The sequence below is a fragment of the Otolemur garnettii genome, unplaced genomic scaffold, assembly GCF_000181295.1.
Source record: "Otolemur garnettii isolate 467f Iridium unplaced genomic scaffold, OtoGar3 scaffold00067, whole genome shotgun sequence".
In the NCBI taxonomy this organism is placed as follows: Eukaryota; Metazoa; Chordata; class Mammalia; order Primates; family Galagidae; genus Otolemur; species Otolemur garnettii.
The window spans coordinates 4,991,365-5,016,202 of NW_003852462.1; the positions used below are offsets into that span (position 1 = coordinate 4,991,365).

At 54.7% G+C, this 24,838-nt stretch overlaps 1 protein-coding gene across 3 annotated transcripts in view; it reads left to right on the top strand.

Moving 5' to 3' along the window:
* Positions 1–24,838, top strand: part of CAMTA1 (calmodulin binding transcription activator 1) — a 796,995-nt gene that overhangs the window by 671,709 nt on the left and 100,448 nt on the right. For all 3 annotated transcript variants that reach the window (XM_023515181.1, XM_023515183.1, XM_023515182.1), the window contains one exon: positions 17,871–18,024. In XM_023515181.1, the coding sequence (XP_023370949.1) occupies positions 17,871–18,024 (154 nt within the window). The remainder of the gene's footprint in view (positions 1–17,870; positions 18,025–24,838) is intronic.

The following is a 24,838-nucleotide window of genomic DNA, read 5'->3' on the forward strand; positions in this document are numbered from 1 at the left end:
GGTCCAAGAGCAGCAGAGGGCTCTAGTTAGCACCCCAGAGTGGACCCAAGAGCTCCAGAGCCCTTCCATTTCATGGTGACAGTCTACAGCCAGAATATCTTATCACCGTGACCTGTCAGCATCGGCAGGATTTTCAGTGGGGCTGCAGTCTCAGATGCCAAGAATTTTCCATTCGCTCCTGAGACATTTGCTAAGCCAAGTGCCAGCTTGAGAGGGTGGTAAGATTGGCACCAACCTCCAAAACTAAAATTGCTGGAAGCTCCAGTGAACCTTGTCCTGGCAGCAGGCTCAGTAGGCAGAGTCTCCTCAAAGTCTATAAGGAACTGAGAAATTAACTCCCTATCAGGTGCTCTGCCTGGCAATGGCAGCCCCACCCCCTCCGTCATTGGGAATGGACTTCAGTAACAAGCAAAGAGGGGCTGGGGGTGCCATGTGCTGTGCTGGCCCTTTCAGAAGATGACCAGAAGAGGAATGGAAAAGTCTGTGCACTCCTGAGCAGGTCAGGGGCGCCCAGCATCACAGCCTGGCTCCGGCGCCGTCACTTCTGAGAAGGTCACTTTGATTTCTCCCGGGTTGTGGTCTGTTGCAAACTTCCAGGCACCGACTCAGCTCTGCCGCATCTTGGCTCCCCTGGGCCTCCAGGGAGAACACGCTAAAGCCAAAGCAAGACGTCTTCTCTGGGTGACCTCATGAGACATTGTAGTCACGTCGAGCATTTAGTTTTACAGAAACAGCTGTCAAGCTGAGAGTTGGTCACCTCTACGACAAAACAAAAGAAGGCCCAGTAAATCTAACCTTGCTCTTTTTGTTCATGACTCTGGAGCTGTGGAGGGAGGAGGGGGACAGAGATTGGTTGGTTCCTTCATTTATTAGTCAATGGCTGAGGAACTGGGTAACCCTCCATTGTCCCTGTGAGGTAGACATGAGGATCCCCTGTTTTACTGGTGAGGAATGTGATGCCCAGAGAGGTTAAGTAACTGGCCCAAGATCACACAGTATTGAAAGGGGTACAGGTGAGATTCGAGCTAAGGTCTGATTCCACATCCAAGTTCTTCCCATCATTTGGCTGCAAGCAGGGTAACAGATTGGTATGCTCTTCCTAGTGTATTTTAGCTGCAAAATTAGTATCTGCTACTGAAAACAGCCGACTTAATTATAACCCATTATCTATTCCTTCATTCAACAAATAACTAACAAAACAGATTGTTCTTTTCAGAATAAGCCTTAAACAACTTAAACTTTTTGACAACTTTCTCCGTAACGGGTAAAATTGTGTGTTTCATCCTGACTGCCTGGATGAGCTTTGCCTGGGGATGGGCTCTCTAAACCTGGAGGTTTCTCTTCCCTGGAGAGATTCAATCTTAGTTCCACATAGAGGCTCAGTCAACATGTAACTATATCCAGACCATTTCACATGTTCAACACCCATTTGCAGGGCCCAGCTCTGGGCTGGGTGCCAGGCTCCAGGCCCCACAAACAAAGGCACCCCCCCGGAATACCACCCCTCCCTGCCCCACTCTCGGCTCTGCAGGCCGACTCCCTGCACCTCCCCTCTGGATGGCTCTTTTCCCAGATGCTCACTGTGGGGCTGGGTCTATCCTAAGATCTTTGTCACAGTCCCTGTGCCTGAACCCTTTTGTCCCCAGAGCTCCCCACAACACCACTCTTTTCAGACTCAGTGCAAGGCCATGTCCTCAGACGCCTTCCCCGAGCTCCCCGGCCAGGTTCTCCACCTACCCCTCTCCTTGGTCCTTGTCACCCTGAGGTTTTATGCCCCCAGCGCCTTGCCCTGTCCAAATCACCTTCATGTTTCTTTCCGCTTGACTTAGTCTCACTCACAGGCCACCCCACACCTAGGCCAGTCCCTGCTGCGTCATGGTTCTTGAGAGGTAACTGTTGAATAAATGAATGAGTGAGCGAGTGAATGTGTGCCCCAGGAAGGGAGTCCCACCGTTATCCCTGCTCTACAGAGGTGGAAACTGTCCTCTGAGAGGCCAGACTCCCCCCTCGGAGTCTTGGGTGGGCTGGGCGCCCCCGGCCTCTCCAGTGGACTGGAGAGTCTTCTTGCCCCCAGGTAGCCAAAGCACAGAGAAATAGCTCAGAAAGGCCTGGTGCCCCAGGCCGCCCGAGCGGCTCATCAGAAGCACTTCTCCAGGTTTCCCTTTTCGCCTCCCCTTTCCCGTCAGTTTTCTGGGAAGGAGCTGCTGGGCTGATTTACCTACAGCCACCAGAATTAACTGCCATCCCTGGGTAGCTAATGTCGCTTAACAGCTCCATAGCAACGGTGCTTTGCAAATGCCAGCAAGTGTTTTTTCCAAAGGGACTTTATCCCCCAACACAAAATAGAACATTTTGAGTGAAATTTAAACACAGTTTTTGAACAGCGCTGTTCTGATTTCTTCACACTTCACAAATGCTTCCTTTGAAAACACGGGTGTCCCAGTTACCCTGGGCCGGTGCCAAGGCCCTTGGCCTCGCATCTGTTTTCTCAGCTTCAAGGCAGCCGTGGTGAAACCTAAAAACAAACAAGGAGAGAGAGCAGGGGGTCTCCCCGCTCAGGGGGTCCTGTGTGTATGTGTGTGTGTGCGCTTGTGTGTGCGTGTGCAGCAATGACACCCAAGTTCTGTCCCTCACACTGGCACAGATCGGTTGTAATGGCGAGTCAGAGCTCTGATATGAGCTTTCTGGAACACTGTCTGAGCGTTGTGCAAAGATCCTGCCATGGTTTAAGTGCAAAATTCCAAGGCTCACGATGGGAAACGGGGGCCGGGGTGAGCAGTAGGAACAAATCATCCCGGCGTACCACTGCGCCCACGGGCAACACCAGGTTGAAATGAAAACTCCAGTAAGCTCCCCTGCAGAAGCTCCCAAAAAGCCTTGGTGGGTCCTTCACTCTTCCTTAGCAAGGGCAGAAGAGATGAAGGGAGAGGGGGATGGGAGGCGGTGGCCGACATACTCTCCTCCAAAGGGGCCACCCGGCCCCCAGAACTGGAGCACCCTCTGGTGACCTGTCTAGGCTGAGCGCCCCCTTCACTGCACCCAAAGACAGATGCAGTCAGGCAGCCATGGATTCAACCAATACCTGTCACCACCTAACAGAATGATTCTCCTCCCAACACCTACTGGGCTCTCAGGAGCCCTGGGGACTAGAGGTCAACGGGAAGGGGCAGGACAATCTGATGCTGTGAGGGAGGTGCCGAGGGCTGCTGGGAAGTCCCGAGGAGCATGCAGTTTTTCTTGGTTGGGAGGATTCAGGGAGGCTCCAAGGGCAATGTGGCATTGTTGGAGCTGGGTCTTGCCAAGCAGAGGGTCTGTGGAAGGAACCCAGGCCTTGGGCGCAGAGCAGGCAGAGTAGGGCAGAGCAGGCTGCATGATGAGGGGCACAGGAGGTACGGACAGAAGGCAGGTTGGGTCAGCCGTGGAGACCTTTGGTGGTAGGAATGGGGTTGCATTCCTGCAAAACGAGGCACCATGGAAGGTTAGCAGCAGATGGCACATCAGAGCTAGGCTTGAGAAGATGGCTTTGCGAGTCAGGGGCAGGGGGCACATGGCCCAGAGGCAAGAGGCCTGTCAGGATGCTGGTGCCAGAGTACGTAGGTGAGACAGTGCAGGCCGGCAGGGGCAGTGGTCTCAGGGACCTCGAGAAAAGCCTCACTCCTTCCCACATCTCCCCCTCCCTTGAGAGCCACAGGAGCAAAGGCTATGTGATCTCTCTGCAGCTCAGTTCTGCCCCCACCAGCTCGGTCTCCAAGCACGATGCTTAAGATGCCCAGAGGAGGCCGGAGGAAGCCAGGTCTTTCCATCACACCATCTGAAGGGGGATGACTAGGGCCCTCAGCTCCCTGCAGGCCACAGACACCCACCCACTGGTAAGTTGGCATTTGCCAAGACAGGGGACATTTTGAGGTGGTGTCACATTTGCAAGCTCACTTTCCTTTGCTGTCAGCAGTGGGCTGGCCTAGGGCAGCCTGACCGCTTGGCTCCAGCCTGTGGTTTCAGGAGGTGGCGATGAAGCCGGCATTTGCATCAGTGCGGGTTTCAGGGTGTCGAGCTCCACTAGTTTGGGGGGACAGCGGGTGTTGCCTGCAAGGGCACACACTCCTCCAGGAAGGGGTAGGCCTGCAGCAGCAGCTCTGCAGAGGGGGCAGCGGATCTGCCTGTGTCATTAGTACAGCGGGCTCCGTGCTTACCCAGGGAGGTTTCCAGGTTATCAGTGAGCTCCAGGAGCTCCTGCAGAAAGGAGGAAGATAAAGGGGGATTTAAAAAGAAAATAACAAAAAGAAAAACTGTATTTTTTAATCCAAACCTTGCCCGGCAGTGGCTTTGTTAACCCCCGGTTACTCTTCCAAGACACAAACTGTTGAGGGCCACAATTACTTCAGTGATTACACGTTATCTTGTCCTACCAAGGTACTAAAGAGGAACTGGGGAGCACATTAAAAAAACATACAGCCCAATTTAATCACAATTCCCTCTAAAACAATTGCTGGAATCTCACAGTTACAGTTGCCAGACCATAAAAATCATAGATGTTCCATGAGCTGGGCATGACTTGTCCTCAGCGGCCTCCACAGCCTGCTGGCTTGTCAGTGAAGGGAGAGAGCTTTGGGGTTTGGGTGTTTTGCAGGGCTCCGTGAAGGGGCTCCCCCAGGACAGAGGGAGGGCACCCCCAATCCCATCCTCTTAGACTTCCCTGCTTAGAGCACCTGCCCCACTGTCACCACCACCAGGAAGATGCTAACTAGAAAAAAGAATGAGCTCTAAAGAGGCCCAGGGCCCCTGTGAGCCCACACGGGGTCTCAGGACCCCGTTCACCCTCAAAGTTGCAAAGGATCACATTGGCCGTAAGCCAGCCTTGTTCTGAATGTCACTTTGGGTGTGTCACAGCCAACTCTGCCCCTCTGCATATTCTCTCTGCAATCATTTGTTTCAGAATAAATCCAGACATTGGGGAGGGAGCAAAGTGAGGAAGCCAAGCAAGGCGGGGAGGGGTCAGCTGTGGGTCACCGTCCTCTGTCTCTCTCCGCATCTGCTGGTGGTGGGCAAGTCACAGTCTCTCCTGGCTCAGTTGTCCCAACTGGCGATGGAAAGGGATGGACCTGTTGGCCTGGATGAGGCTTTTCTTCCCACTTTTATCATCCTCTGTTCCAAGAGGAAAAAACAGTTCAGGAGGCCCAAGATTTGCAGGATCCTTGAAGATCTTTCGGGCACAAATTAAAATACCTACAGCATCCAGGAAGTGAATAATAATTGCCAGAGAAGGGTTTGGATGACTTGGGTTTCCCTGAGGACCTGCAGGTCACTTGCTGCCCTTATCATCCAGATGAGGACTCGAAATGGGCCCAGTGGCCTAGGAGACTCCCACACATTCTGGCATTGTGGTAGGAAGGGGGTGGGGTAGAGATCGCTTTAATTCATAGAGACTTATAGAATAATTTTTGAGGAAATATAGTTTTGTTTTCTTCCAGCCATTGGAAGAATTGTCTCAGAGATCCTGTTTTTGTTTTTTTGTTTTTTTTTATTGTTGGGGATTCATTGAGGGTATAAGAAACCAGGTGACACTGATTGCATTTGTTAGGTAAAGTCCCTCTTACAATCATGTCTTGCCCCCAAAGAGATCCTGTTTTTATGATTGGATGAGAATGGCTGGCATCAGCTCCTCAAAATCCCTCCGATGCTTTAAGCACCCCCTGGACATAACGCTGCTTCCTCAGTGTTTGAAAAGAATTTCTAAACTGTGCATGGAGGGACTTCCATTTTAAAGAATCACACCTGGTAAATAAGCAATATATGAATCAATTTGGTTTTGCTCCACATATAATTCTGTAAGATCTTAGGGAAATTCGTCTGCAGCCACAGCATGAGACCACATACCACTAGTTTGAAAGGCCAATCCAGAGATACCTGGCAATTTTAAAGCTCTGCTGTGTGTCAGGAAAGCAGTGTTCAAATGCTTTATCTCAGGCATCCTCAAACTATGGCCCGCGGGCCACATGCGGCCCGCCAAGGACATTTATCCAGCCCGTCGGGTGTTTTTGCCACCGCTGCCTGTCCTGCTTAGCAGCTGATTCATCCTGGGGCCCACAGTCCAGCCTTCCAACAGTCTGAGGGACAGTGAACTAGCCCCCTGTTTAAAAAGTTTGAGGACCCCTGCTTTATCTCATTGAATCTTCACAACCACCTCAAGAAATGTACTATGATTCTCTCCATTTGGTAGGTGAGAAAGATGTGCTTGGCCAAAGCTCACAGCTAGGAAGGAACAGAACCCAGAACCAACCCCAGACAGTGATCTCTGGGCCACCCACTGTCAACCACTCTGCTTCTTCAGCGTCAGAACGGTTGAGCTCAAGGCCTGGGGCTTTGGCGGGAGTTGCGAGGATTAAACGAGCTAAGCCCTGGAAAGTACTTAGAACCCAGCACCTGGAAGATACAGGACTAAAGAGATAATAGTTCTCAGTAATCATAATGGTGCTGGTGGTTGTGACCAGGCAGCAGTCTTAATTACATCATGGAGAGAGTTATTCACTTAGCGGAAAGTAAATACAGGATGTTTTTAGAAATTGGGGTTCTTGGTCGATGCAAAAGAAAATTCAACTTGAACTGATTTCAGGGTAAGAGGTAATTTTGAGGTTCAAGTTACTGGGAAGTCCTGAGGTCTGCTGATTCAGGTGTTCAGTTGATGGCATCAAGGCCTAGTGCCTCCTTCTCTCAGCTCAGCCTCCTTCATGTCAGCTGCCTTCTTAGACTCCATGTGCTGGCAAGAGATGGCTTCCAGTAGTACTAGGTGTCATCCTCCCAGGTTCAAGACCAGCAGGAAAGAACTGCCTGCCAGTGGCTCTATCTAAAATCTTGGAATTATCTCTGATTGGCTCTGGTGGGGCCATGAGTCTAACCAATCAACATGGCCCCAGAGAAGACAGGGCTCCTATTGGCCAGCCTGAGTCACACATTCCACCCTGGACTAAGTGGGAGGGGAATGGCTGGTTTGCTAAGGAAAATGTGGATACTTTTATCAAAAGAACGCCATTTGTGCTAGAGTTCTGTCTAGCTCTGCCTCCCATTAGCCATGGCCATTTGGCACCTCTCAGTCCCATGAGGACGGTGGCACATGCCCAGCTTCCTCCAGAGCTACACGGGGAGCAGATGGGCAAGGAAGGCTCCAGAGCACATTGGTCACTCTAGAGACACCGTGATGGCTGTGTGGTGCCACTGTCATCTGATAGGGCTGACTCACTGCCTAATGGGGCACAGTTCTGCACAGGCACAGCAAGCCCTGGAAGAGGACTGGGGTGCACATCCTCAGAGAGGGTGGGAGAGACAGGGGAGGGCTGTGTGCTTCCAGCCTTCCAGGAGGACATGCCCACATCTAGGCTACAGGTAGGGCTTCTGTGAGACTGGTGAGGAGGAGGCTGTGTGGGCCTAGAGGGGAAAGGAGGTCAGAGGAGAAGAGACTGCTGCCTACTAGATCAGGGCTGCCCACATGGGCAGGACCTTTTCCCTATAGAAGTTGTCTGTGTCCCTGCAAAAGGCCCCTGGATAAGGTCTTCTTATCTCAGGGTTGCTTTAAGCATCTCTTGCGGTGATCTCTAATGAATCAAAAACTAGTTCAAGGTGAGAGCAGGAGACAAGCAGAACACAAACCAGCAATCTCTTCCAAGTTCAGGCCGTGCCAACTGCAGGGCCCAAGCAGCCCGCACCCCTATAGGTCCCCAGCAAGGAGCAAACAGTTGGGTAGACACTGACCCCTCTGGCTGACATGTCTGGCCCTGGATTCCACTCTGGGGAGGCACCAAGCATCATGGTGCCTCGTGGACTTGAGTTCCAGAAAATGATGACCCAAACATCCCCAATCTCCTTCCTTAATGCCTGAGGACCAGCCATCCGGGAACTAATGTCACCCATTTTAGAAAAATATCTCTACACTTCCCAGCCCCTATCTCCCTTGAAATAATGAGTCGCATGCGTTTACTACCCGCTGTGTAGTTTGATTGTGCCAAAATTACCTCCCTGAGCTCTGGAGGAGGGGAAGCCTCATTCTTAACAGATAAAATCACACTTTTACCATCTCACCTCTCTGACCTAAGAGACTTGAATCATTCTCTGGTTTTGTCTCTGTTCTGTGGGGGCTGCCTGTACCTCCTCACAGTGGTCATTCCCCTCACTCCCATGCTTGCTGTTCCGGGTCATCATCTGTAACTGAGACCACCTCCCAGGCAGTGCCCACGTCTCCAGGCTGGGCCCTGCAGCAACTCCGGGCCAGTGACTGCTGTGAAGCTCCAGGGTCCTCCCTGGCCCAAGAGATGGCAGGGTGGGCCCACAGCCTCCCCAGGCAGTTCATTCTGCTCCCCCCTAGCCTTGCACTGGGGGCCATCTGTCACTCTTCCACCCACCAATACGACCTCTGAGAGCCTTCGTTACCCATAAAGGTTAGAGTCACCTGCAAACATGGAGATTTCATCGGCCATTTCTTCCCCTGGATCATTTGTATCAATTTTAAATAAGGGCCTGGCCCCCACCCAGCACATGCAACCAGATCTCACTGCCCAGTAAAACGTCCTTCCCCTCAGCATCCGTGCAGAATGGCTTGGCCTTCTAGGGGCCTTGGGTAGAACTCCATCCGAGGCTTCTAGAAAGTCCGGGCAGGTGGGATCCTCTGGCTCCTCTTGGAGCACACGCATCCTTCTCTGTGCAGGGAGGGTGGGAAATGATCCTTCACCTCCGCATTCTCGCGTTTTTGGAATGTGCCCAGGACGGTGCCAGGCATGGTTTCCTCGTTTGCTTGTGTTTTCTCTGTTACCTTCGGGCTAAAGGAGGCGGGGCAGGCAGTGCCGAAGCCAGCATGGTGTCCAGAACCCCGTACCAGGTGGAAATTGTTTAACTATATTCCCATGACTGGAAAATTCTGGTAATTGTGTAATAACAACAGCGACAGCACTCCGCAATTACCCAGGGTTTTTCATCTTCAGACCACTTTACCCACATTAACTAATTAAGTCTCCCAGCCTCCCTCCGACACAGGAAGGGCTGCGGCCCTGACTCCCGCTGGGACGTGTGCTCACTTAATGAGGGCAGCCATTGGAAGGGGCTGCAGGGGCTCCGCTCCTGGGGCCCTCCAGACCTCCTGCTGGTCACCTGGCCCTACCCAGTGCTTGGTGAGGAAGCAAGGAGGTTTTCTGTGTGTCCTTCCTGCATCTAAACACGGGGAATTCTGAACCCAGCAGGTGATGCAGGGCCTGGCCCTGCACCAAGGCCCCTGTTTGGGTTCTGACCTTCCTCCCTCTCTTGCTTTTTGCTTCTTTAACTGACTGACTTGAGCGCCTGGATCTGCCCCTCAGGTGCTGTGGGCTCAGCTCCAGGTCGCGTTCCTCACGTCTGTTCCCCCAACTCCCTTAACGCTCCCACAGAGCGTGTCCTGACTACTGCCTGTCTCCACAGGGACATCTGCATCCTTGGTCCCACCCGAGGAGCTCCCAGACCAGTGCAGGAATATTCCAGCCCCATCCTTATTCCCACCAGGACCCTGCACCTACGTGGCCCAGCCAGGACCCATTCTTGCTCTGATGCAGACACTGACTAGGATGCCACCGCCCAGGGCACTGGGGGCAGAGCATGCAGCCCTCCTGGGAAATGCCTCGGTGTCCTGCAGAGCCCAGGGAGCAGAGGGTTGTGTGAAGATAGTGGCTTCAAGCTCAGGGCTGGGGCTGAATCTCAGTGACCCTGAAATGCACTTGCCTGTCTGTGAGGGGGGTAACAACAGCATCCACGTCCGTTAAGGACAAAACATATGTGTAGCTTGAGTGTGAGGCACAGGACACAGCTGACACTCAGAAAGTGATCTTGGAAGGTAGAAGTGCCCTCCGGGAGGTGCGAGCTAAAGGGGTTAGGCCTACTGCTGCCCAGGGAATAGCCAGCACACACCACACCCACATGTGGCAGAACAGGACAGCTGCTGCATCCACTGGGGCCCAGGAGGACCCTGTTCCCTTCCATGGTGGGACAGAGAGAATTAAGAGGAAGGCAGTGCAATCCAGCGTCCAGCAGATCCCAGGAGACCTGAACTGTGGGCCCACCCTGGCCCTTTTCAGGGAATATAGTTCCTTCTATCCTCAGGCCTCAGCTCCAGGGAGTCTACCCCAATCAGCCCCCTTTCCAGTGGCACAATGACCCCACCTCATGCCTTTATCTAGAGCAGAGAGGACAGGCATCCCCGGGCAGCTGGAACATGGGTGAGAGGATTTTTCTCTGCCTTGCAGCCTTGTGGCACCACAGCCCTGAGCCACCTGCTATCATCACTTATTCATCCCCTAATAAATCCTGCCCTTCCTCCCGCCTGCTTTGCACTCCTGCTTCCCGGGCTCCTGCCCTCATTGGTTACTAAGCACCCAGGTACAGGGGAGGCTGTCCCCCCGAAGATTGGGCTGACGGGGCATTGGGAATCTGCATAAATGGCGCTAATATGACAAATGCAATAATAGACTGGGCTCGTGGCGCTCGCCCCCCTCCCCCCTTCCTCCCCTGCTGGTGCGCACAGGCCCGTCCCCCGTGCCCCCTGCGGCAAGTGGGGAGGTGTGTGCCACTATTACATGCTATTAGGACTTTCTGGGTAATGTACACATTTTCACTATCTCACGGCCTCTCTCCTTCATTTTTCATGAGAACTGGCACGAGATTAATGACTGAGCCCCAGAAGAAACGGAACGCCACGCCACTCTGATTTATTGACCACTTAGCGTTGATGAAGCTGCAAACAAGAGTCAAACAGATGTTGCAGCTGCATTTTTCTTTATCAAAACCAACAGCTTTTTGCATTTTTAACCACTTCTTGTGTTGTGGGCCTGCTTACGCCATGGAAAGGGGTGCCAGCTCCGGGCTTCCTCCCACCCAGCAGAGGTAGAAGAGTCAGGGTCCAGCTGCGGGGCCCCAGCCGGCACCCCGTTGTCCAGCATCCACCCAGAAATGGCCAAGGGAAGGATGTCAGCTTCCCAGGGCTCTGGGTGACTGGAGCTCCCTCGGCAGGTCTGTGGTGAGAAGCTCCCACCGCAGCCCCAGCCGACCCTGCAGCAGTGGGTGCAGGACTCAGCTTCCCTCTGACACTGGACTGCCCCCCCATCCCACACCAGAGGCAGATTCCTGGACACCCACTAACAGGCAGTGTCGGTGGCCTAGTAGGAGAATGCTGGCCAGGGGTCAGGCCTAATCTGAGTGCTTTTGCCTGCCTCTCTCCTCTGTCTCAACAAGGTCGAGGCCATTTGTATTCATCTCCCTGGCTCCGAAGAGTGGACACTAAGCTCAGTGAGAGCAGGTGCTGGCCTGAGGGGGAGCACCCAGTTCACCCACCTTATACCCCAGAAGCTGCAGGGAGATCATTCAGGGTTTGGTCAGAACCATTGAGGGCTCTGGAGAGTTTGGTACCCAGCCATGGCTTGAGCTTCCCACATCACTTTCCAGCACCTTTCTTGGTCTGTTTCTCTCTCTCCACCCCTTCTTCCTTCCTTCTTTTCTTTCCCTCCTGCCCCCAGGCCCGGCCTGAGGTCCATCCTCCAGGCCCTGGCTCTCCCTGGCTGGGGCTTTGCTGAGGAAGCTGGTGCCCTCAGGCTGGTAGGAAGTGATGGGTAAGAGCACCTGCCCAGCCCTCCTACCCTGTGCTCCCCCAGGCTGCTGTGCCTGGACTCCCCAGGCAGGGGAGTATAAATCGAGAGCTTTTGCAGTAGGAGCTGCTGTGTATTAATCCAGACCACAGGTGCCACCGTTTGGGTCCCTGCTGGCGCTCTTTGTTGCCCACCTCAGTCATGAACTCCTGCTTAATCACTGCCAAACTCATGGAGCTGGTGAGGCTTTCTTGTTCAAAGCAGTTTCACGTCCTCAAATCCTCATCTCCTGTCATTAAGATTCAATGAAGCTGCAGTCTGACATACGGCCTCCTCACCTCTGCCCACCTCCAGGCACTCAGGCCAGGCCAAAGACGGGGCACAGTGGGAGTGGGGGCATCTGAAGCCCAATTGCCCCAGAGACTCTGGGGACTGGCAACGACCCCTCTCTGCCAGTAGCTCTGAAGGTTGTTTCTGTTTGGCTTTGAATTCTATCAGAGGTTCCCAAACTATGTTCCAGAACACTAGGAGGGTCACTACAAGAGGTGCTCATGTTCATAGTCAAATAGCCTTGGAGAAGCCCACCCACTGCAATGCCACAGAGGGGTCCTCCTACACACGGCTCCATCAAGGCTCTGACAAGTCCTGCACTAAAGAGCCTGCCTAACAAGTGTTTCCTGCAGAACATTCTTAACCCCTCCTGTGCCTTTGAAGTTAAGGTCCTCAGCTTATTCTCGGTACTCCCATTGTCCCTGTGCTTTAGGTGAAGGGTACTGTCTGGAAAAGGCATCTAAGTGACTGACTCTGACTCGGGCTCCTGGGAGATGCCCTTTCATCGCTTTCAGCCTAAGAGTCCTGCCCTGCAGAGTCCTGGCAGTCTGGAACTAGGTAATCAGCAAATCTAAAACTCAGACTTTCAGATTAATAGAGAGAGAGAGAGGCAGGTGCAGCTGATGGAGGGACAAGCTGAGCCTCCTGCACCTGTGTGGGCCTGCAGGTGCCACTCCACCCATGCCTGGGGCAGCCTCTAATAATCCCATCCCTCCTTCTGAGGGTCACTCTGCAAGACACACCAGGGTTTCTCCAGGATTGGTCCTGAGACACTGAGTCACCAAGGAGGAAACAGTTGCCCAGGTCGCAGCTCCCCAGCGAGGGCCAGCCGCCTGGGACAGGAGCACCTGCTGAGTACCCGCCCTGCCTTGGGCTGGGGAGCCCGCCGTGAGCAAGAGAGGCCTGGCCATCCAGAGCTCACATTTATGGCTGGGAACACAGGCCAAACCCAAGTAGTAACTGAACAGGAACTGAGAGATGAGGCCTAGGCAGGGAGTGGAGAGGCTCACCGCACGGGAGGGCCGGGAGCCAGATGGCTCAATGAGGTTTCCATGAGGAAGTGACCTGGGACTGATGCTGAAGGCCAAAGATTAGGGCAATAGGGTGGTGGGAGCCAGGGCAGTGGGGGGGGAGCACCAGGCCGGGAGTAGCTGGCAACATGCACAGAGGGCCATGCCTACAACCACGGCAGGAGTGTGGGCTCTAGTCTTGGTGCCAGGAGCCCTCGCCAGAGTGGCCCAATCACGGCTGCTGGTGTTTGAAGCGTGGACTTGGGGGGAAGGGCTTCAATCCCATGTTCTTAGGAAAGCAGGTGGAGGCTTGGACTCGGTGTTGGCAAGGGGGCCATATGGGGGCCAAATGGGGGCCAAATGGGCAAGTCAGGCTCAGGGGAAGAAAGAGCTGGCAAGACTTGGTAGTGGACCAGAGGGAGGAGAGGGACAGAATAAGAAAGGACGGCTCCCAGGCTCTAGCCCTGGGCGGCTAGGGGACGCAGGTGCCTCTCACTGTTGAGTTGATGGGTAAGAGCACAGGTGCCGCCATTTGGGCCCCTGCTGGTGCAGCCCCAGGTGGGCCGGGTGTGGTGGGCGTAGTCAGGGATTGTGCTCAGCCCAGAAGCCCTGGGTCTTTTGAGGCCTCCAAGGGGAGCCGTTGAAAGGCAGTCAGGCAAGTGCTGGAAAGGGAAATCTGAGGGTCCTCAGAGTCTGCTGGATGGTCCCCAAAGACAGAGGAGGGGAGAGAGCCCCGCAGAGGAAGGGCATGCATGCAAGCAGGGAGGAACCAGGCAGGCCCAGCTGCCAGTGGCTAAAGTGAGTATTAAGGGGGTAAGTGCCTCTGGAAGTTCCACTCTGGCTGTCTCTCAGTAGTATCAGGGCTCTGGCTTGGCTCAGTGGCAGTCGGTGGTGAGAACAGCAGGGCTTTGGTCTGCCCAGATGGCATCCAGAACTTTCTGAGGCCCTGCCATGGCCCCTGCGGGCACAGCAGGCATGCTGCTTCCATTTATAGATGAGAAGCTGGAGGCACCAAGAGGGAGGGTCCATGTCTGTTTCCAGAAGATTCTGGAACTTCCCTGAGACTTTTCCTTAACCTTGGCTTCCCCCACCCCCAGCACAGCCACAGCCACCCACGAGGCTTCCTTCCCACAGACTTGGACACCGACCAGGCCTCCAGGACATAGGGGACTCACTTTCAAAGACCATGCCCACGGGGGGGGACGGCCTCTAGCATCACTGTGGAAATTCCACAGCTCAGGGACGTACCTAATAACAAGCCCTCACCCGACCCACATGGCCAAGAACCCCAGAGAAGCATGAGAGTGGCCCCGGCAAGGCCAAGGCAGCCTGGTTTTCAGTTGTCCAGAATCAGGAATCGGGAGCACTGGCAGGAAGTACCCCCCTCCTATGACCCTCAGAGGTGGGCCCCAGCAACCCCACCACCCTCACACATATCTGTCCAGCTGGCCAGCCCAGCTGGCTCAGCAGAGCCCATCTTGCTTCTGGCGGCAGGGACCCTGACATTATTGTGAACACTCCATGAGACTGATACATTAGGACTCCAAGGCTAACATATTTTTCTGCCAAAAACACCCAATAAAATGTACAACTAATGAATAAAATCACAACATTGCCAAGAAGCAATGTATGCCCCAAATTTCCAAAAATACTTCAATCAGTCTATGTCTTAAAAGCCAGCCCCACGCCAGGAGCTTGTTACTGAACATTCAACTCGAGAGTCCAGGGGCAGGAACTCCAGCTCTGGCATGGAGGCCACACAGCTACTCCCACATCTCCTGATCCCAACCCAGTCCTCAAGGCTCTCCAGGGACTGGGACTTCCTGCTAATTGTGTCAAAACAACCAAACACAGGCAAGGCCCAGGGTAGAGCTCTGGGAAGGGACCTGTGTTTCCGGCACATGCCTTGAGCTGAGAGGCTCTATAATCCCTAACTTAGCAGTTACCAAAATGGCGTCTGCTGACCATGGACCTGGAAAGCCCTGAAGGGGAGTGTTGATGTGCCCTGGGGCATTTTGGGGGATAGGCGTGGGACTTCAGACCCAGAAAGGACTAAGAACCAGCCTTCTATCTTAGCCTCCCCCTGAAAGCTCCATGTTCCCAAAGGCTTCCCTGCCCTTAGTAGGCAGAGAAAACCAAAGCCAGCTGTCCGTAGAACACAAGTGTGGGGAGGGTGAGGACAGGAGGCCACAAGCCAGGCTAATTCTAATCTACAAATATGAAGTGAGCTCCAGTTATTACCAGATGATGTAATATCTTCAGGGCACCATCCCTAAGGTTGAGGAAATATAGTAGATGTGCAGGCAATGACCACGCAAAACCAGCTGGGCACCTGCAGCACAGGTGAGGTTACAGCACCAGCCACATGCACCAAGGGGGCTGCGTTCAAGCCCAGCCTGGGCCAGCTAAACAACAATCAAAAAAATAGCCAGGCATTATGGCAGATGCCTGTAGTCCCAGCTACTTGGGAGGCTGAGGCAAAAGAATCTCTTAAGCCCAAGAGTTGAAGGTTGCTGTGAGCTGTGACGCCACAGCACTCTACCTAGGGCAATATAGTGAAACTCTGTCTGAAAAAAAAGAAATAAAGACACGAAACCGATTACCATCCTGCTACAGCAGAGGGAGAGAGGGTAAGGTATCAGGGAAGGCTTCCTGGAGGAGGAGGAGGTCCTGGTGTCTGTCCTCAAAGAATAGGTAGAAGCTGATTATGTAGAGGGAGGCCAGGCCCTGCAGGTGGACAGTGGGGTTTCTTAAGACAGGAGCCTCGTGGTGCTAGGGCAGGAGGAGCTCTAGGTGTGGGAGGTTGGTTCATGGGGAGTGACAGCCTTTGCTCCACAGGCAGCTGCCTGCATGTCCCAGGAGCCCAGGCTGCCTGCTCAGCAGGGCTGTGGGACAGGAGGCTGCAGCCCTTTCATCTCCTAGGCTACTGACAACCTGACTCCCTCCAGCAGGGCCAGGCTCCTGCTCTAGGGGCCGGATCAGAGAAGGCCCTGCAGCCCTTTGATCCTTCCTCATCTCGCTCAGCAGCTGCACTGCCACCGCTGGGTGCAGACTCAGGCAGGCGCACCCTGCCCAGACGCAGCATGGAAAGGCCAGTGCACCGGTCAGTGGGAAGAACATGGGTCAGGGACTCGGTGAATCGCCCACTCTCCTCGGTCACCCCATCCGTGTCATAGGCACAGCAGACCTCCCCAACCCACAGACTGCTCAGGGCATGTTGCCAGGATGAAGCAAAATGGGAGATAGCAAAGAACTTGGGTGAAGCAAAAGGAGGCCACCAGAGGTCCCAGCAGGACCTGAGTCTGGAATCAGAATCCCTGAGGCCCAGGCTCTGCCCCAACAAGCCGCAACTTTGCTGGGCCGCCATGCCCTGGTCCGAGCAGAGGGTGCCCTGCCCTGCCCTGGCCAGCCTGCCTCCCCGGCTAGCAGGGGCCCCAAATGAGATAATGGCTGGAAAGTGCTTTGAAAAGAATAAAGTGCTGCGCCGATGTCAGGGATTATCATTATTATTAAGGAGCATGATTACCGCAGTCCAGAAAAGCTGCCATTAACAAGAAGGCTCCTGTTCGTGTTGATTTAATTTCCTGGTTAACTGAGCGTTGGCAAGAAAAAAACCGTGTTTCAACCCTTATTGAAAATCTTTTTAAATTATGCCGGTCTACTTCCTTACACCAGGCATGGTGTAGTCTTGAGTCTTTTTTTATTAATGGTGTGATTGATTCATATATTCATTTACAACTCTTGCTCTGACCACATCCAAAAAAAAAAAAAAAAAAAAACAGCTTCAGACTGGGCTGCCTCCTGCCTGGGGTCCTGCTTGGGCCAGGACCAGTGGTTGAACATCAGGTGGGAAAAGCCAATGGGACAGGCCTGGGGAAGAGGCACAGGAGGGGGAATCATGGGCTCATGTCATGTCTCCTTAGAACAATGTAAGGAGAAAACGTTTCAAGAAGTACCTTCTAACAGGATAAGCCTAGTGTTTCTGGGTTTATCCAGATGCATCTTTAAAGTGGCGGGATCAAAGTCATCAGGCCTGATGTGGCCACATAACAGACCTGCCTTCTGGGAGCCATAAGAAATCTCGGGAAGGCCCTATACACATCCCAGCATAGATGTTGCCCTAGGAAGGCCCCACGGGGCTCAGGTGTCAGAAAAGGGACAGAGGGAATTCTGAATGGAATCTGATGGCCAGAGGCTGACTCCTTTAAATAAGACCGCTTTGAGACAAACTGGGCCCTTGCGGTCTTCGGACCAGAATGCTTTCCATTCATCCTAAGCTCCAAGGGGGCTTGCTGCCAGGAGGTCCCGGGGATTCCGGATGTCAGCTGCCGCCCGGGCGATGCTTAGATGGAAGGTGCTATATGGTGGGCTGTTTGTGTGGCGAGAAGATGATAGGCTGAAGGGTACAGGGGCTCCAGCTCCTAGCAGCAGTGGACCTGAAGGCCTGGGACCTCCGTGTCCCCTTGGGAAGAGGAGGTGCCTGGGTTGGGGTGCCCGGCAAGCTGTGACAAGGAGATACAAGTCAGGCTTGAAGCAGGGAGCAAGTGCCCAGGGGCCACTGTGGGTGTGAGTTGGGATGTGGGGCTGGAGACACAGTTAGACCGTGGTCCTTAGTTACACACATTTCAACTAATGTGCTTCTCAGATGGAGGGGATCCCCCCCAGGGGACACTGGCCACACGCAAAGACTTTTCCAGTTGTCTCAGCTGTAGGGGGAGGGGTTTAGCAATCTAGAGAGAGGAGGCTGCCCACACCCTGCCTGCCCAGCACCAGACAGCCAGTAGCAGAGAGTCCTTGGCTCCAGACGTCAGCAGCTTCGAGGCCCAGGAGGCCTAAAGTGGGGACACGGTCTCTGCCTACACCTGCTGGAGGTCTGGGGCACCCCGACTGTGGTGGGCGCTGTGCCACCCTCATGCTGCCAGTCCCTGTGCTCTCCCCACAGAACCCCGACATCGTCCTGGTGCACTACCTGAACGTGCCGGCCATCGAGGACTGTGGCAAGCCCTGCGGCCCCATCCTCTGCTCCATCAACACCGACAAGAAGGAGTGGGCAAAATGGACGAAGGAGGAGCTCATCGGGCAGCTGAAGCCCATGTGTGAGTAGCCTCAGCCGGCCGGGCGTCCACACTGGGGACCAGCTGGTGCCATCCAGGCAGGGCCTAGAGGGTCCTCCACGGCTGCAGGGACCCAATTGTGGAGCCTCATCTTGCTCAGATGATGGTGGCACTGTGAACGTTATTCTTGGACTGTTCACACCCTTGCTGCCCCCACTTGTGAGCCCCCCACTCAAGCAGGGCACAGAATATCAGGCCCATTTGACAGATGAGAAAAGTGAGGTTCAGAGACACAAGCAACATAAGCAAGGAGCAAAGCAGAGAATGGGCCTGCGGATGTGTCTCCCGGGCCACAGATGGGCAGGGGGCAGACCAGGGAGGGAGAGGCAAGGGGACAGAGGAGGGGCCAGCCAGAGCTGACCCTGATGCCAGCCTCAACCTGTCTGCACTGACTCTGGGCTCAGCCACCGCCTGCTGGATACAGGGCCTGCCTCAGCTCCCAGGCTGGGTGGCAAATGGATGATGGTAATTGAGCTGGATTTCATTTTGTCAGCAAAGTGGTGCTTTCTGAAGCATCTGTCAGGTGCAAATCACTGAATGCAAAACACCCAGTGAGTCCTGGAAACCGGGGCGCAGCCAGTACCAGATTCCATGAGCCTCTCCTGCCCCCCGACAGCTGGGCTTAGGGAGAACAAACCAGGTCTGCCAGATGCAAGAAGAGCATGGGGGCTGCCCAGTGCTGGACACAGAAGGCCCATGGGGTTCAGGAATATTGATCACTGAGGCTCAGGGCAAAAACCTGTCATCGAGGCAAAGAGGGTAGGTTGATGGGTTACTGGAACCAGTACTTCCTCAGAGAAGCCACTGTTGGGTCACCATGTACAGGGAAGGAGCTAAAATGTCCCTTCAGGGGAATTTGGGAAGGGACAGAGTATGAGAAGGGTCCTGTCCCTAGGGGAGTCCAAGCTGAGGCCAGGCACCTGCAGCGACCGGCTGACCTCAGGCCCCCTGGATGCTCAGCTTCAGGGACTTGCCCCCAGCCTCAGGATTGGGAAGGTCAGGAGGATAAAGGGCTCCCCATGCAAAGGGAGGCCCCCCAGGCAATAGCCCAGACTTCCCAGCAGCTGGACATAAGATTAAGCGTCGTCACACACTGTCCTCCCAAGCCAAGTGCCCAGTGGGGAGGCTCAGGCCAGCCTGGCCTTGGCACTGTCAAACTAGGTGGCCCAGGGGCCTCCTAAAACCAGGCTACATGCAGTGGCACCTCTGTAACTGCAGCTCTGGCCATGTCCCTCCTCGCGTAAGCCCTCTGTATGTCCCCACTGGACACACAAGCTGCCGAGCCCAGCACGCAGCCCTCTGCCTGCAGGGGCCCCCATCCCACCCTCTGCCCCATGAGGACTTGTGCCGTGTCACCATGTTCCACCTTCTGCAGTTTTCCCACCGCTCTGCCCTCCTCTGCTCCCCCCACCTCACCTTCCAGCTCTCAGCCTCTCGTGGCCTCTCGGTGGCTCTCCCCACCCCTACCAGGGACTTTGCAGCCCCAGCCCCACCAAGGAGCCATCAGCCTGAAGCCAGCCTCTCACCTTAACCAGAGGGGCTGCCCTAGCCCCTTCATAATTCTGCAGGGCCCCTGGAAACGTGGGCACAGGAAAGCTGCCTCCCCACGGCTCTTTCCTACTCTCTACACAGCGCTGGACAAGGGTCCCTGCAGCCTCTTTCCAGGGCCAGGGGTCTGGGGCAAGGTCGCCAGGGGCCCTGCTGTCAGACCTGCCTGTCCCCCTCCTGACTCGGGCATCTAACTGGGGGTTTGCACCAGACATTGAGGAAGCCCCCACCCTGCCCTGGCCTGCTCACGCTTTCTCTCCAGCAGAGCCTCGGCACAGTAGCACAGTGGTTCTGCTCATAGCAGGTGCTGAGGCGACCTAGCCAGGGAAGGCGGGAGAGAGCTGGAGAGTCAGGCAAGGGGAACTTGTAAGGCTCTGTGGCCACCTCTGTAAAGTGAGAGAATGAATCCAACAGTCTCTGCACCAAGGCGGCGGCATTCAGCCCACTGGGGAAGCCGCACCTAGCTCCTCGCCTCTGCAGACTAGGGCCTGAGGCTGCTACTTCCCCCCATTTCCGGGCAGGTGGACTCACCAAGTGGTTCAGGTTTGTCCTAGAGAAGCTGCCATGGCAGGGTGCATTTGGGGCTTGGTCAGTGCTTCCAGCAAGGGTCCAAAGGAAGACGCTTGCCTGGAAAGGTGGCCAGGGTCCAGGTGCTTCTGCAGTACATCAGGCCCCTCCGTGTTCACCATTAGAGAGGGGAGTCCCCGCCCAAAGCACATCCTCGGGCGGGAGGAAGACCTTCCTCCCTGGCCTTTCTGGGCCTCTGTTTCCTCTTAGGTTACTGTCAGATTCCACTGGCAAATTAGGCCCTGTCCTGGGTAAAAGGTCCCATCCGTGCAGAGTGGAGGCCCCCGCAAAAGTTCCAGAGACTGTGTTAGCCGAAAGGATACTCCCAAGGAAAAAGCAGGACACTCCCACAGCCGGCCTGGGCCTGCCCCAATTCCTCTCAACACACACAGACAGCCCTCTGTCACCTCATTTTCTGTGACCCCCAGGCAGAAGCCATGACTTCTAGGGCAGGAATGCCACCTCCTGGCTGGGAGGGCTGGGAGGAGGGATTAGGCTCCTGAACCGGGCGAGGGGTGGAACCCAATCTGAGCAGGCCTCTGATGTGTGACTAGTAGGAACTGCAAACGCCTGCTCAAAAATCTGCAGTGCAGCAAGAAAATTATGTAAAACTTCAACCAACTCCCCATAAATCTAATAACACTTGGCTCTGTGGGGTCTCGGGGGGCTGTGAGGGGGAGCAGAGCAGCACACAATTACTGGGAGCACGCGTGCGTGTGCCTGGCTCTGATTACAGAGGCACGGCCGGGAGCACGGTGCCCACAGACGCTTTAGATGCCGATCAGGCCTGGAACGCATGCAGAGCACCAGCTAACCGGGCTCAGGGTAAGCAGAGTGTGCCGAGAGCCAAGAAGGCATCAGATTTGGTTCCAGAATCAGGCATGCTACCCAGCACTGGAGCCAAACACATTAGCTTCATCACATTTTCACATAAATCACATTCCTTCAAAGACTTCACAGTTTGATTTCCTGATGTTTCCAAATTTCTCTGCCCTACAGCAGAGTTGTCAGTGGTTTAATCAAAATGTTGTGCTTATCGGTGGGGAAGGGGGCCTCTGATCCGCAGCCTTCACCTCACCTGTTGTGAGACGAGGGGCTCATTGTTCTCTTGCCCCGGGAACGCTCACAAGCTGGGCTTATTCTAAGAGTCCCATCTTGATTCTTGTAACTGTGCCCTTTGGTCAGAGGGGGCCTCCCTTCAACCTGCCCTCTGAGGAGTGCTTCTCCAGATAAGAAAATGAACACAGAAATAAATGAAGACGTCAGATAGGAATTCCCACTGTATTTCCAAAAATCCTTCTTATCTCTTGTAATCTCTTCTGTAGCAGTTAGAATGCAGGTCCTGCCTCTGTGACAAAAAGCAAAATGACAGTGACTTGAATGAAATAGAAGCTTATTTCTCTTGCACACCGCAGTTCAGGGTTGCTGTGGAAGCCCCACAGTGTCAGGGATCAGCCACCCAGCCTCCTGCCAGGTGGATACCCTGCCCTTTCTAGCTCATCGCCCTCTTTTTTGTTGGTCCCCAGGTGGCTGCTTCAGCTCCTGCCATTGCAACTGTATTCCAACCAGTGGGACGGGGAGAAAGGCTTCTTCCCTTTGTGGACAGGGCTGAGAAACTGTACACATCCTTTCTACTCATATACCATTGGCCAGGATTAAGTCATATGCAAACCCCTAGTTTCAAGGGAGTCTGGGAAGTGTAGTTTTTTGCTAAACACTCATGTCCTAACATACTTTGGGGAATAAGGTTCTGTATATGAGTCATTCAGGGCTGAGCAGAGCTGAGTTTGGCCTGGGGTGCCCCTACAGGCTTCAGCTTTCTGGCTCATGGTGCACAGAATTGCTCTTTTCAGCTCTCAGCCTGGGGATGATTGTCTGGGCTTCTGTCTGGGGGCTGCAGTTTATAGAACTCAAGTGAACATGATCTAAAGCTCAGTATGCCTCAGCCTGGAAATTCTGGAGTCTATCTCAATGCAACTGGTCTGAGAGAACACCAGCTTGTACCCAGTAAGCTCCCATCGCATGAGCAGGGGGCGAGGTAGGGGGCTCCTCTCTTCCCAGAGCAGCCACAAGGTGATTTTGAGTAGAATAGACTGATCTTCCAGGAAGTGTCCTGTGCCTCAGCCCTGCCAGGCTGGCAGGAAACTTGCTTGGTGCTCTTTGGCTGCTCAGAACCACAGTGATTCTAGCCCCCCGCCCCAAACCTCCCACCTCCCACTTCGGCTCTAGCTGAGCCTCCAGGGAGCCAGATGGAGCCAGCTCCCTTGGAGCCGATCCTCTCCCTCTGAACACCCGCGGCCTTCTGCCCTGCTCCATTTCCTGGCAGCCTGAGAGGGGATGGGCAGGCTAGTCATTTCCCAGCTAGCAATTGACAAGAGTGTACCATCCAGAGTGAGGGATAAAAGCAAGATTTGTAGGCTGCATTCAGAGCCCTTCCCCGAAGGGTGACCTTGCCCCGTTATCTCCACCTGGAGGCTGCTCTCAGAGTGTCCCGTCATCGGCCAGAAATCCTACAGCCCTGACCGGAGCCTGGGCCTACGTCAGACCTTGATGGCCCCAGAGGTCATGCTCTGCCAGCCGCCTCTGGTGTGGTTTCGCTCTAACTGCCTTCCCTGGAGCTCTTCTGTCCTCTCAGAGTCCCGAGGCGTCTGGGCAGGTCTCCTCAGCCACACTGTTTGGGCAAAGCAGGAGCCAGCACAGTGCCAGGCCTGCAGCCACCCCAACATGTGCTCCCACACACATGTGCACGGCAGCCCGCCCTCACCACACATGAATATGGGGACACATGTGAGCTCATGGGAACAGAGGTGCTTACTTTTCCAGCACCTCTACCCATAATGATTTCTCCAAAGGCAAACTCACCTCTATGGTGGGGATGATTGCAGGTTGGGGAGGCCATACTGAGTTGGGGTAGAGGCCACAGGAGTTGAGGGTGGGGGCAGCAGTGAGTTAGGGTGGAGGCCACAGTGAGTTGGGGTGAGGGCCATATGAGTTGAGTGTGGGAGCCACAGTGAGTTGAGTGTAGGGGCAGCAGTGAGTTGGGATAGAGGCCACAGTGAGTTGGGATGAGGCCACGGTAAGTTGAGGGTGGAGGTCACAGTGGTTTGGGGCTGAAGGCCACAGTGAGTTGAGAGTGAGGGCTACAGTTTTGGGGTGAGGGCCACACAGAGTTAGGGGTGGAGGCAGGAGTAAGTTAGAGGCAGGGGCCACAGTGAGTTGTAGTAGGGACCACAGTGTTGGGGTGGGACCACAGGAATTGGGGTGGAAGCCACAGGAGTTGGGGTGGGGGCCACTGAGTTGGGGGTGGAGGCCCTGGTGAATTAGAGGTAGAGGCCAGTGAGTTAGGGTAGCACCATGGTGAGTTGGGGATGGAGGCCCTGGTGAATTGGAGGAGGTGGTTAGAGTGGAGGCCATAGTGAGTTGGGGCAGAGGTCACCACGCCAAGTGTGGGGTTTGGGTGGGCTATCATTACTCATCTGCAGCCTATTGGTGTGGCTGGGAGCCAAGGTCTCAGCCCCTCACGGCTCTGAGAAATGGCCTTGCTCTGTCCTCCATGATTCTGCAAGCCCAGCATTGCAAGACCCTGAGAGTTGCAAGACCCTGAGAGTTCCAGGACCTAGAAGAGGCCAGGGTGGCTGAGCAGTGGCTCCTGTGGCAGAGGAATCCAACAGAGCAGGCTGATCAGCAGGCCCCTGCCTCCTAGGAGCCCTGACAAAAGCCCGTGGAACCCCCAGGCCCAGAGCCCCCACCCCTGCCTGCACCTGCCCGCCAGGCCCTGGCTGTTGCTAACACCCAAGCCTTGGCTTGTATTTTCTATGCATCTTTTGTTTTCTTGTAATTTTTCAGACAAAGACCAAAGATCCAGTGAGGGGGGCTGTGTTTATTTGTTTTGCTTTTTTGCTTAGATTGTAATCCTGGTGATTATAGAGTATCAAGAAGTAAAATCAACAAAGGCTTTCCTTTCCGCGGCCTCACTGAACCGGTTCCTGGTCCGATAGCGCCACCTGGTGGCCAGTGGCAGCAGACCGGCTCCGAGAGGGGCGCCGCCGGGAAGCCGGACTTCGCCACCGCCCAGTGGGAATTGGTTGGCAGGGGGCACTGTCCCACCCCTGCCCTGCGTCTGGCGTCTGAGATGTGATGGGAGGCCTATCAAGGGCTACCAGGGGACTGCTCTGTGGTTTGGGGGACGTGGGGCTGGAACAAGCAGGAGAGGGCTCTGGGGAGAGGTCCCACCTTTGCTATCCAGCTCAGCCTGTCCTGCCCAGACACCACCTGGCTGGCGGTGGGACAGAGGGGCTGGGAGCTCCACCCCTGATGGGGATATGTGCCTAGTTCTCAGACAGAACCAGTACAGAAGGAGGGACAGCTAGCTGAAAAGTTGCAGGGACGTTCCCTTCATGCAGCTTTGAGTGTGGCATGGGGGGCCTAGGTGTCAGCTGTCATGAGAAAGGGGTGGAGGGTTTCTCTTTTGCCAGAAGTGTTTACTCAGAAGCATTTTTTAGGGTCTCTACCTCTGAGGTGAGACTGTCAGAGTAGAAGTGAGGACAAAAAATCAGGAGTGGGCTTGGCACCCACCTAGCCTCCCTCTGGGCTGCCCTGTCCCTCGGGCTCAGGCACAGCCAGCCACCGTTGTACCCAGGAGCCATAAAGCCCAGCAGTACCTGAGCAGAGGCAGCGGGAG